This window comes from Rhinatrema bivittatum, chromosome 2, assembly GCF_901001135.1.
Source record: "Rhinatrema bivittatum chromosome 2, aRhiBiv1.1, whole genome shotgun sequence".
NCBI lineage: Eukaryota > Metazoa > Chordata > Amphibia > Gymnophiona > Rhinatrematidae > Rhinatrema > Rhinatrema bivittatum.
In genome coordinates this window covers 140,970,569-140,982,848 of record NC_042616.1, presented here as the reverse complement: position 1 = coordinate 140,982,848, position 12,280 = coordinate 140,970,569, and the positions used below count along the sequence as shown (strand labels likewise).

The 12,280-nt window shown below is 48.3% G+C and overlaps 1 protein-coding gene across 16 annotated transcripts in view; it reads left to right on the top strand.

The window, feature by feature from the left end:
• The window catches only part of KIAA1217 (KIAA1217 ortholog), a 925,495-nt gene that overhangs the window by 633,006 nt on the left and 280,209 nt on the right, over positions 1-12,280 (top strand). For all 16 annotated transcript variants that reach the window (XR_003854495.1, XR_003854494.1, XR_003854493.1 and 13 more), the window contains one exon: positions 3,320-3,518. Coding sequence is in view for 13 of the 16 variants with exons in the window: in XM_029588689.1 (XP_029444549.1) it covers positions 3,320-3,518 (199 nt within the window). In the remaining 3 variants the exon portion in view is untranslated. The remainder of the gene's footprint in view (positions 1-3,319; positions 3,519-12,280) is intronic.

The window sequence follows — 12,280 nt, the reverse complement described above, 5'->3', positions numbered from 1 at the left end:
TTCATGCGTCAGAACTGCGCATTTTGAACTAAATTTTGACTGCTGTAGTAGAAATGAGGATTTTACAGATGCTTTAGTCCAAAAGACAATTATTCTGCTGTAGGTGCCTTCCTTAATATTTTTGCAAACCTAGGAGAAAACTAAAGCTTGATGCCCCTTGACTTAAACATTTTCAGACAAAACATATGAATACTTTTATTTTCCTAGTTTTGAATGTAATTACTTGCCTTTCCAAATCTGAGCTAAATGCAAGTTTTCAGTTCAAGTACAGCATTTCCTTGTTCCAGAGGGCTTGTACCAGGGGTGACTAATTCCAGTCCTCAAGAGTCACAGACAAGTCTGGTTTTCAAGATATCCAGTCTGAATATGTATGAAATAGGTTTGCATACATTGGAGGCAAAGGATACATATTCATTGTGGCTATACTGAAAACCAGGCCTGTTTGAGGAATGAAGTTGGCCACCCCTGGCTTATACTCTAACAGGTGAATTTTAAAAGGCCTACGCGTATCTTCCGGTACACACACAAGAACATTTTCACAAATAAAGGGGCAGGACAAGGGATTTATGGGTCTGTAATATGACGTACGCACAAGTGCGTGTTGGGGTCCCCTACCATGTAACTTTACTTCTGCTATGGATACCATGTACGTTTTAAAATAAAAAAATCAGGGCTAGCCAGTGGGGTTTGAAGGTTCGGGACTAATAGAGTAAAAGGGAGGAAGGTTAATTGGGGGGGGTTAAGGAAGTCAGGAGTCTTTACCTGGGTTAACTGGGAGCGGACTGGGGAAACTGGTAATTGCATTGGTGTACATATCTAATAAAATCCCCCCACTTAAGCATCAGAGCCGACATTTGCGTGCACAGGTGCACATCTACAAAATTGTGCGCAAATGTACGTGCAACCGATTTTATATCATACTCGCATATACGCGCTTACGTTATAAAATGGCCATGTCCATTCGCGCAAGCCGCCATATGCACGTATATGTACGCCCAATCAACAGTTTAAAAGTTACCGTCCCCGTTGGTTCTTCAGGCAGTGGAGGATGAAGTGACTTGCCCATGGTCACAAGGAGTGGCAGTGGAAGCAGGGTTTGATCCTTGGCTTACTTACGTTAGTCCACTGCTGAAACCACTAGGCCATTCTTTTACTCCAGTTTTCATATTGACATCTTTATTGTCATAAAGCTTTCTGGAGATATCTGGGTAACTTTATTTACATGGATATTCCTTTTAATTATTATTCTATCACTTTATCATTTTCTTTTCTAAATATATTATTTTAATGTGGGGGTCCCCATGAGCTTGGAGCCCTCTTACAACTGTATCCTATACAGTAGAATTGTCTCTGTAATCTCGGACACAGGGGCAGTGCAAAGTGCTGATTTTGTAAGGTCTAACATCAGTGTTTGTGGGTCATAGAAAAAAAGAGGGTTCTACTATTTGTCTTCAATAGTTGAGGCATACGGTACTAGATTTTTCCTGTATTTCTGGTAAACTGAATCACCTTTCTGCAGATAGATGTTATGAAGTACATATTCACTGCCACTCAACTAGATAAGTCGAAACTTATCCAACTAAGTGGCAGCGGCAAGGGGTGTGCAGGGAAAAAAAATCATTTTTGTTTTTCGGTTCATTTTCGGGAGTTTTTTACCCACAAATTTCGGTTCGTGGAATGTTTGATTCATTTCATTTGTGTGAAAAAAATGAATCAAACATTTAAAAGAAAACCCCCAAAAATGGACAAAAAAATGAAAACGGGGCCTCCCAAGGTCTCCTGTCCTTTCTTACCATCCACCCAGAAAAATACCAGGGCCAGGATCCCCCCTGGCCCCCCCTTTCCCGGTCTGGTGGGGATCCGCGCGTGAGGCCTCAGCCCAGGATGAAGCCTCATCCTTGCATAGGTCGAGGACGCGGTAGGTGGTAGATCAGGTAAGTGATTGTTTGGGGGGGGGGGGGGGGATGCTAGGGTCTCTGCTGAGGCCAGTTTTCAAGCCAGGCCTAAGCCAAGTCCTCGGCATCAGGCCAGGCCTAGGCTGCAGCCCCTGCTTTGTGCCTCAGCCTATGCCCTAGACGAGGACCCAGCCTCGGATCTAGGTGTAGGCCCAATGCATTTATTTAAAATGAATGGAACAAATAAGGTTTTTTTCGTTTTGGGGTCCCCGAATGAAATGAATTGCCCTTATTTCTTTGCATTTTGCGCATTTGTTTTAAACGAATGCACATCCTTAGCAGCAGCTGAATATCTGCCTGGCATCAGCAGCCATCACTTAGCTGGATAACTACTTATCCAACTAAACAGCTAGCCGGCTAAGCGACAGATGGGACATGAGCATAACTAGGAGAAGTGTAGTTAGCTGGATACGTTGTCTGCCTTACTCTGATATTCAGTGATAGCCAGATAACTTATCTGGGTAACTCTGTTCAGGCCATAGAACCGTCCTAGATAGACTTATCTGGCTAACGTTTAGATAGCTCGGTATATTCACTGGCGCATCCGCACTGCCGAGTATCCAGGCTAAATTAGCAGGCTAGGTTTACCGGCTAACTAGCTCAGCCGCATATCAGCTGAATATGGACCTCTACGTCTGTTCACAGCCAACAGCGGTGTTTTGGTAAAGTGGGGAAGATATGCAAGGACAATACATGCACATCAGAACTGTGCATTTTGAACTAAAATAAATAGACAGTGGATTTATTTGACATGACTCAATGGAAATCAATTTTAGTTCATGGCTAGACTCTGCCCATGCAGATTTGCAGATGCTCTTGTAATTATTTGTCTTGATTGATCACAAGTCTCTTACATTTATAAATGAATGCAATGTACAATGGAAATCAAATTCAATCTCAATAATAAAACCATTTTAAAACATGGACTAAGAAGCAGGGCCGGCTTTTGGGGTGTGCAGCTACACAGGGCGCCATGCTTGAGAGGGTGCAGGACAGGGATTGTGGCATCTAGTGGCCACTCCAGAAGGGTCTGCCACACATGTATTTTATTTTTATTGTTTGTTTTTTTTGGGGGGACGGACAGTTTCAGGGTAGCACAGAATGCTGATAAGCCTAGAGCTGACCTTGGAAGGCTGCAGTGGCAGAGAGGTTTAACAAAACAGCATCTGTAGACATACTTTTGAGAAACAACTGGTATGTATTAACATTCCTCTGTTTGAGGTGGGGTCTTCTGGCCTTCCGTGAGGAGAGGAATATTTTACTAACGTACTAAAATAGGTCAGCATGCTGCCCTGATAGTTTGGAAGTTTTGGGACGCATCCCTTTTGATCCATAACTGAACGCTATGTTGTGTTTGCTTGCAGGTGTCCTTTACTTGCAGTATGGGGATGAGACAAAACAGTTAAGGATGCCAAATGAGATCACAAGCACAGACACAATCCGTGCCCTCTTTGTAAGTGCCTTCCCCCAGCAGCTGACAATGAAAATGCTGGAGTCCCCCAGCGTGGCCATTTACATCAAGGATGAAAGCCGAAACATTTATTACGAGTTAAATGATGTAAGGTAAGTTAACGGTCTAATTACTTCTCCCCCTTCAAGTATTAAAAATTCTGCTTCATTGGAAGTAGAAGACACTTAAAATAAGTCTGATGTAGGATATGTTTATACATGTGCAATGGTACCTGATTTATTTTATCTGTTGCATGGTATTATATTTTGCTGGGCAATTATTCACGCAATACAGAAAATACTTTTTTTTTTTATAACCAAATTCACCACTTCCAAGGGTTTGATGCACAGTGGGGTTAAGAAATTATATTTGCCTTTTTTCTGATCTGTGGCACTGTAACTTTCCTGTTTCATGTTGCTCACAATTTATGTTCCCAAAGGACCTCAGTACAGATCTTTAAACTCAATGGGTTGATCGCCCTAATAGCCCTGTAATTTCAGTTGTTGGTCCTGAAAACCTCCTCCCTCCCTTTATTAAATGTTCTTTAAATTGAAATTTGATCTTTTTTTATAATTTTTTTAAATACTTTAAATTTTAGACCTTATTTTAAAATGCACATCTTGTCCGTGTCCATCCTCAAACGTGAATGAAGCGTCTTAATATTTCAAACTTAATTAAAAAACAAGGCCATGTTAGAGTAAACTTACCTTCTCGGCACTGCCAGGGCTACTTCGATGGAAGTACGCCTCCATCCTAGCAGCCGAGCAGCGGCAGAAGCGCCGGGTCCCGGATCGCAGTAGGAGGCCTAACACGATCCGGCAGACCCAACCACAAGGAAAGGTACCGGGCAGGGGACGTAGAAGGGAAAGGGTTGGAGGGCTCTGGATCTCGTGAGACAATGCTGAAAAACAGAAAAGGGGAAGTGGGAGGAGGGAGTGAGGGAACCAATAATTTTATTTTAAACATGAAATGGGCCGTTTTGGGGAGAAGGTGTCAGGTTCGGCCCCATAGAGCCTTTGCAGCTTGGGTGGGAGGGAGGCGGGGGACAGGCCCCGATGTTATTTGTTTATTTTATTTTAACTGGAATGTAACAACGGGCTTAGACTGTTCCAAGCAAGACAAGTAAGTGACCCCCTTAGCTGGATACACCCATAGCCAGATAACAACATACCCGGCTGTAATCTAGCCGGAGAAGAGGCTCAATATGCCGTATAACCCTTATAGACGGACAACTTGTGGGTTATCCGTCTAAATGGCTTTTGAACATCTACCCCATGTGACTAGCTCTCGAGAATTGTGCCCCTTTCATCAGGTCAGTGAAGGCACTAAGGATGCTGTTGCCCAAATGTCCAAGTGAATTAGAAGATGCGTTGCCACGGTACTGTGCTGCTGTCATTGTCTTTTGCCTGAGAGCTGCGTGCATCAATAATAAAGGCAGCAAGTAAAATTAAAAAAAAAAAAAAAATGCAGCTGCAATGAATGAATGGACTTGTAGCATTGTTTGCAGGCTTGTGAGTTCTTTGTATCTGTGGACACCAATCAAAATTTCAAGGGGAAACTTCCCCTTTGGAAAACTGGGGGACCAGCAGGCATCATGGGCACTTCCGCACCCCCTACTATTATAGCAAGTGCAAATCTGGTGCTATGAAGTGAGCCTGAAGATTTCAAAATGAGCATCCCCACTTTATCCCGCGCAAGCCCCGGGACTTACGCGCGTCCCGGGGCTTTGCGCGCGCCGGCAGCCTATGCAACATAGGCGCACTGGCGGGCAAGTCCCCTGCGCGCGTAAATCCTAATCTGCAAAACATGAATTAGGAACATAAAGGTTGTACTCTTAAGCTAGAAGCACAAGTTATGTTCCTAGGATAGGAGCATAAAACATGAGTCACGAGTACAACTTTTAGATTCCTGAAAGCTGCGTGCACCAAACATGACTTAGGATCATAAGTTAAACTCCAAAAGGTTTTGCACATAAAAATGAGTTATGAGCATAAAATATGTGCTCATGGGCTGTGCGCACAAAAGTTGAATAAATCATGATTTATGCACAGAAAGTCACAAGTACAGGACCCTAGCACCATGAATTCCAGATTCAGTGCCAGAAATGTTCCTCCACTTCTGCCCCGTGTTAAGAAAACATGAGTTAAGAGCCTGCACACCTCCCTTTATCAGGGAGTAATGCCTTGATTAAACTGGGATTTGCATGGAGAAGCCCTGAGCTGTGAGCACATTTTTACTCACATTTGTATGCACATTTTTCCTTGCTACATCAGGAGTTCAGTTCTACACACAGAAATGTGTGCAGCACCACACACTGACATGCGCACCTTATTACATCATTGCCAGAGGAGCAGATCTCAGCCCAGTGATTTTACCCAAGTAACCAATAGTTACCCAGGCAAATTCCTGCTAAACTTTCCCTCCCTGCGGAGTAGCCTGGTGTTTAAAGTAGTGGGCTACAAGCCAGGGAAACCAGGGTTCAAATACCACTATTGTCCCTTGTGACCTTGGGCAAGTCACTTCATCCTGAGTTGCGGATCCATGTAAAGCACAACTAACATTGCAGTTCCCAGTTTCACCTGGCAGTTCAGAGATAGATTCGACTGCAAGAGTTAGAAAATTCTGCAGTAAAGTTTCTGAAATTCTGTTGCATATTAGGCATCATTACAAGTGCTATACAGAATATAAGGTGACTTGTAAAGCCCGATGCACACTGAAGTCAGAGGAGGTGCAAATTCCTGGTTCCGCGCACTGAGTGGATTTTAAAAGCTGCCCTGATGCACACGTAAATGCCGCTGCGTGCCCATACCGGATCTTCTCAAAGGGGCGGGGAATGGGTGTTGTGGGACTTTAAGTAGAAATTTGCACGTAAATACTTAGGCGCTGCGGCGCGCACGGAGGCCCCCTGTAGAGTAACTTTACTTATGCTATGGATGGAGTATAAGTGATAAAATAAAGCAAACTAGGCAGACCAGTGGGGTTTTAAGGATCGGGACTAACTGAGGGGAAAGAAGGCTATTAAAGTAAGGGGGTTTGGAAAACTTATTGCTTAACTGGGCGAACTGGGGACGAACTGGTAAAACAGCCAGTGGCATCGGCGCGCGTCCCTTTTGCGCACACAGGCACGCGTTCACTTAAAATTGGATGCACTTGTAGGTGTGGCCAGACTATTTTGTAACATGTGCGCGCATATAAGCACGCATGTTATAAATAGCTGTGTCCCTGGGCGCAGGATGACGAACGTACACACGTGTGCCCACGCGCCTATTTATAAGTTACCATCCCTATATATTTCAGCCTTATATATAATCATTGGTCAAATTATACATATCAGACTCCTAACAGATATATTTCTAAATGTCTTTATTTTCTTTTTTTGAAAAATGTTCTATGCAAATAAACATAGAAAGTTCAGTACTTATCTTTCTTCTTAATTTGAAAACGATGTATCTCTTGTAAGCTCCTCTCATTGCCATGAAAGCTTTCTGATTAGTTCACCATATTTAAATCAGAGAATGCCCGATGCCTGTGTACCCAGCTCGTATTGTTGCGTCCTTACCTCCAGTCTCGGGACGGCAGCCGGCAAAGCCGGCTTTGGCCTCTCGGGGGGTCCGCAGCGGGTTGTGCGCCTTGTCGGTCCTGCCCAGGCCTTCTCCCTTGTGGAGACGCCGCTGAGCTCCGGAACGTGAGCCCTCCCCTTTGGGGCACACGTGCGGGGAAGCCCAATTTAAAGGGCATTTCCCGCCAGACCACGGCCTGCCCCTAAAATGACGTCAGACGCCGGCTTGTATTTAGCCGGTGTCTGCTCTGAAAGAATTGCCTTGCAACAGGTTTTGCTTGCTGCAGTGCTTGGATCTTCGGCTCCTGTCTGAATCTTCAGCTCCTGTCTGGATCTTCGGCCCCTGTTTGGCTCTTCAGTCCTGCTTGGACTTGCGGTACCTGTCCCGGAGTGGGCCTGTGCCTTCAGTCCCGGGAGGGGACCCTCGGTCCACTTCCTGTTCCGGATTCTCGAATCTGGGGCTTCTGTTCGTCTCACCAGATCCTGACCTCTGCTTGTTTCTGACCTCTGTTCTTGCCGCCTGCCTCTACCTCAGACCGTCTCTTCCTCGCTTCTCCAGTGATCTCCTAAGTCCCAGCGGCCTGGGACCTCACGAGCTCCTCTCAGGGGGTCCGCAGGCTTCCAGGGCAAAGACTCACCTCCACGTCCGGCTTGACGCTGCCTCCCGGCCTACTGCCTCTCAGCGGAGTGCCCACATCTTCCATCTACTCACTCCCCTAGGCCGGCCCAAGGGTCCACCGCTACGACCGCAACACGTATGCCCTATGCCCAACACAGATCTGTTTCGACCATAGTGTTATTCCTTAAGGGAATGGTCACTGTTTGAATCCTGCAAGGTGGACAGTACTTGTAAAGATTTATGATTTTTTTTCTTTTTCTTACCACCTAAACAAACCAGACTGGAAAAAAGAAAAGAGAAAACATAGCATAGCATTTTTCAGCCGTCATTTTTTCCATTGTCAGAATACAGGAAATGATGTAACGCTGCACTGTCACTGCCACAACCTAGCTTAACGGCTAACTCTAGCCATGCAACAGGGCTGGTCTAAAGTTAGCTGGCTAACTTACAGCTCGATACTGTAAGGTGCGGTTGGAGATTAACTCGCTGTGGGCGCACAATTGGGACGCGTAAGGCGATCCTGCGATACAGTCTCCAGTTTCACGCATCCTTAGCGCTTCTTGAAACCGACCCGTAACCTTTTCCGCACGCAGCATGTATATGATATGTAAATGAACGAATTAGCTATTTAATGAACGAATTAGCTATTCCCCTCCGATATTGTGACGCGCGCTCCGATTATCTCCTTTGTAACCCGCTATTTTGCCGCGTCCTTAACCTGTTAGTTTACCGCCTACACTCTACTTGGTGTTAGTGTGGTGTTCGAACAGCTACGTACCGGACTGCACCATGGACGACCTCCATATATACTAACATTTGCAGCGTAAAGTTGTTACATATATATATATATATATATATATATATATATATATATATATAAATACCTTGTCACTTTCCGAATCCCCCATCTCCACATGGGCGGGCGGGCGTTCGGTCATCGAGCCGGCGGGCGGGTGGGTGTCCGTTCATCCAGGCGTTTGATCCAGGCGGCGGCGGGAGCCGGCGGGCGCGAGTTTGATCCAGGCGGCGGGAGCCGGTGGGCGGGTGGGCGCGCGTTTGATCCAGGAGGCGGCGGGAGCCGGCGGGCAGGTGGGCGCGCGTTTGATCCAGGCGGCAGCGGGAGCCGGCGGGCGGGTGGGCACCTGTTTGATCCAGGCGGCGGCAGGAGCCAGCAGGCGTGCATTCATCCAGGCGGAGGGAGCCGGCGGCGAAAGCGGCCTCCGGCAGCCCCCGCCAGCAGTGAATGAATGCACGCCTGTGTAGCCAGTGCGATTTCGGCGCTCAAGGCAGTCACATGCCGTGACGTCAAGCGTCGTGACGTCACGCCTTGAGCGCCGAAATCGCACAGGCGTGCATTCATTCACTTCCGGCGGGGGCTGCCGAAGGCCGCTTTTGCCGCCGGCTCCCTCCGCCTGGATGAATGCACGCCTGCCGGCTCCCGCCGCCGCCTGGATCAAACACGCGCCCACCCGCCCGCTCCCGCCGTGGATCAAACGCGCGCCCACCCGCCCGCCGGCTCCCGCCGCCGCCTGGATCAAACAGGCGCCCACCTGCCCGCCGGCTCCCGCCTGGATGAACGGGTGCCCACCCGCCCGCCCCTGTGGAGATGAGGGATTCGGAAAGTGACAAGGTATTTATATATATATATAACACTTTATTCCCTTTTGTTTTAATTTTCGCCCTGCGCCTTGCTCTATTGTGGGTGGGGGGGGGGGGGGAACCATCCACTTCCTGGTGCCTGTCATTTCAAATGACATTTGAAATGACAGGTACCAGCGCACCCAGGATACTGTATAGGCGCTGTATTATGCGCCTATACAGTAAAATGGGTTGCACGGGCCTAACCTTCGCCTAACGCTTCGCAGCCGCGGCTTGCATTTGCATGCAATTTGAAGAGAGTATCGAGCGCTAGGTGAAGAGAACTGTGCGTGCGGGGAACGAGGGTGCGCCCGGCACTGCCGCACTCTTTCTACCGCGGCCTTAGAGTATCGACCTGTTAACTAGCTGCTCAGCGGCTGAATACAGACCCCAGGGTGTATAGCACTTTTGATGATGCTTAGTATGATGGTCATTTGCAGTGGTTCATGTTGATTGATCTTTTTTCCAGTTATTAGATTAAGTTATGTATTCTTCCCATCGATTTAAAAATAAATATGGAACAGTTAGTGCTCATAATAAATAATGTAGATTTTATTTTCCTTTATAAATATAAAGTCATTTTCAACCTTTCTTAAAGGTTTATATTTATTAAAGAAAATTCATGGCATTCTATATTTTATGGGTTTGTTTTTTTTGGGGGGTAGGGAAAAGGGACCTTAGTGATTGGAGTGAAAAGGGAAGAAATGAGGAAAGAGGATGGGTATGCGATTGGCGTCTCAGGAATGAAGGAGAGGGAAGAGGCAGGATTGGACTTAGAGGAAAGATTAGGGATGGACATGAAATCGGGGGTGGAGGGAGAAGTAGGGGGTCAGTAATGGAGAAAGGAGAAGGGATGATGATAGAGAAGGGATGATGATAGAGGATAGGGGAATCGGGGATCCCTTCTCAAATTCCCCCTCCCCACCTGGCACAGATCCCCTCTCTCACACACACACACACTCTGCCCCCTCTCTCTCCAGTGCTGAGCCTCTCTCACACACACACACACACACTCTGCCCCCTCTCTCTCCAGTGCTAAGCCTCTCTCACACATACACACACTCTGCCCCCTCTCTCTCCAGTGCTGAGCCTCTCTCACACATACACACAGTCTGCCCCCTCTCTCTCCAGTGCTGAGCCTCTCTCACACATACACACACTCTGCCCCCTCTCTCTCCAGTGCTGAGCCTCTCTCACACATACACACACTCTGCCCCCTCTCTCTCCAGTGCTGAGCCTCTCTCACACATACACACACTCTGCCCCCTCTCTCTCCAGTGCTGAGCCTCTCTCACACATATACACACTCTGCCCCCTCTCTCTCCAGTACTGAGCCTCTCTCACACATATACACACTCTGCCCCCTCTCTCTCCAGTGCTAAGCCTCTCTCACACATACACACACTCTGCCCCCTCTCTCTCCAGTGCTGAGCCTCTCTCACACATATACACACTCTGCCCCCTCTCTCTCCAGTGCTGATCCTCTCTCACACATACACACACTCTGCCCCCCTCTCTCTCCAGTGCTGAGCCTCTCTCACACATACACACACTCTGCCCCCTCTCTCTCCAGTGCTGAGCCTCTCTCACACATACACACACTCTGCCCCCTCTCTCTCCAGTGCTGAGCCTCTCTCACACATACACACACTCTGCCCCCTCTCTCTCCAGTGCTGAGCCTCTCTCACACATACACACACTCTGCCCCCTCTCTCTCCAGTGCTGAGCCTCTCTCACACATATACACACTCTGCCCCCTCTCTCTCCAGTGCTGAGCCTCTCTCACACATACCCACACTCTGCTCCCTCTCTCTCCAGTGCTGAGCCTCTCTCACACATACACACACTCTGCCTCCTCTCTCTCCAGTGCTGAGCCTCCCTCACACATTCACACACTCTGCCCCCTCTCTCTCTCCAGTGCTGAGCCTCACACTCACACTGCCCCCTCTCTCTCCAGTGCTGAGCCTCTGTCACACATACACACACTCTGCCCCCTCTCTCTCCAGTGCTGAGCCTCTCTCACACATACACACACTCTGCCTCCTCTCTCTCCAGTGCTGAGCCTCCCTCACACATACACACACTTTGCCCCCTTTCTATAGTGCTGAGCCTCTCTCACACATACACACACTCTGCCCCCTCTCTCTCCAGTGCTGAGCCTCTCTCACACATACACACACTCTGCCTCCTCTCTCTCCAGTGCTGAGCCTCCCTCACACATACACACACTTTGCCCCCTTTCTCTAGTGCTGAGCCTCTCTCACACATACACACACTCTGCCCCCTCTCTCTCCAGTGCTGAGCCTCCCTCACACATACACACACTTTGCCCCCTTTCTCTAGTGCTGAGCCTCTCTCACACATACACACACTCTGCCCCCTCTCTCTCCAGTGCTGAGCCTCTCTCACACATACACACACTCTGCCCCCTCTCTCCAGTGCTGAGCCTCTCTCACACATACACACACTCTGCCTCCTCTCTCTCCAGTGCTGAGCCTCCCTCACACATACACACACTTTGCCCCCTTTCTCCAGTGCTGAGCCTCTCTCACACATACACACACTCTGCCCCCTCTCACTCTCCAGTGCTGAGCCTCTCTCACACATACACACACTCTGCCCCCTCTCTCTCCAGTGCTGAGCCTCTCACACACACACACACACATACTCTCTCTCTCTACCCCCTTTCTCCAGTGCTGAGCCTCTCTCACACATACACACACTCTGCCCCCTCTCTCCAGTGCTGAGCCTCTCTCTCTCTCACACACACACACACACAAACTCTCTCTCTCTCTACCCCCTTTCTCCAGTGCTGAGTCTCTCTCACACATACACACACTCTGCCCCCTCTCTCTCCAGTGCTGAGCCTCTCTCACACACACACACACACACACTCTGCCCCTCTCTCTCCAGTGCTGAGCCTCTCTCACGCATACACACACTCTGCCCCCTCTCACTCTCACACACCTGACACCAATTCCCTCTCTCTGCTCTCATGCCACTCCCAGGCTGAACCCCTCACTCAGACACCCCACCCACCCTTATCCCCTCCCTCAGCT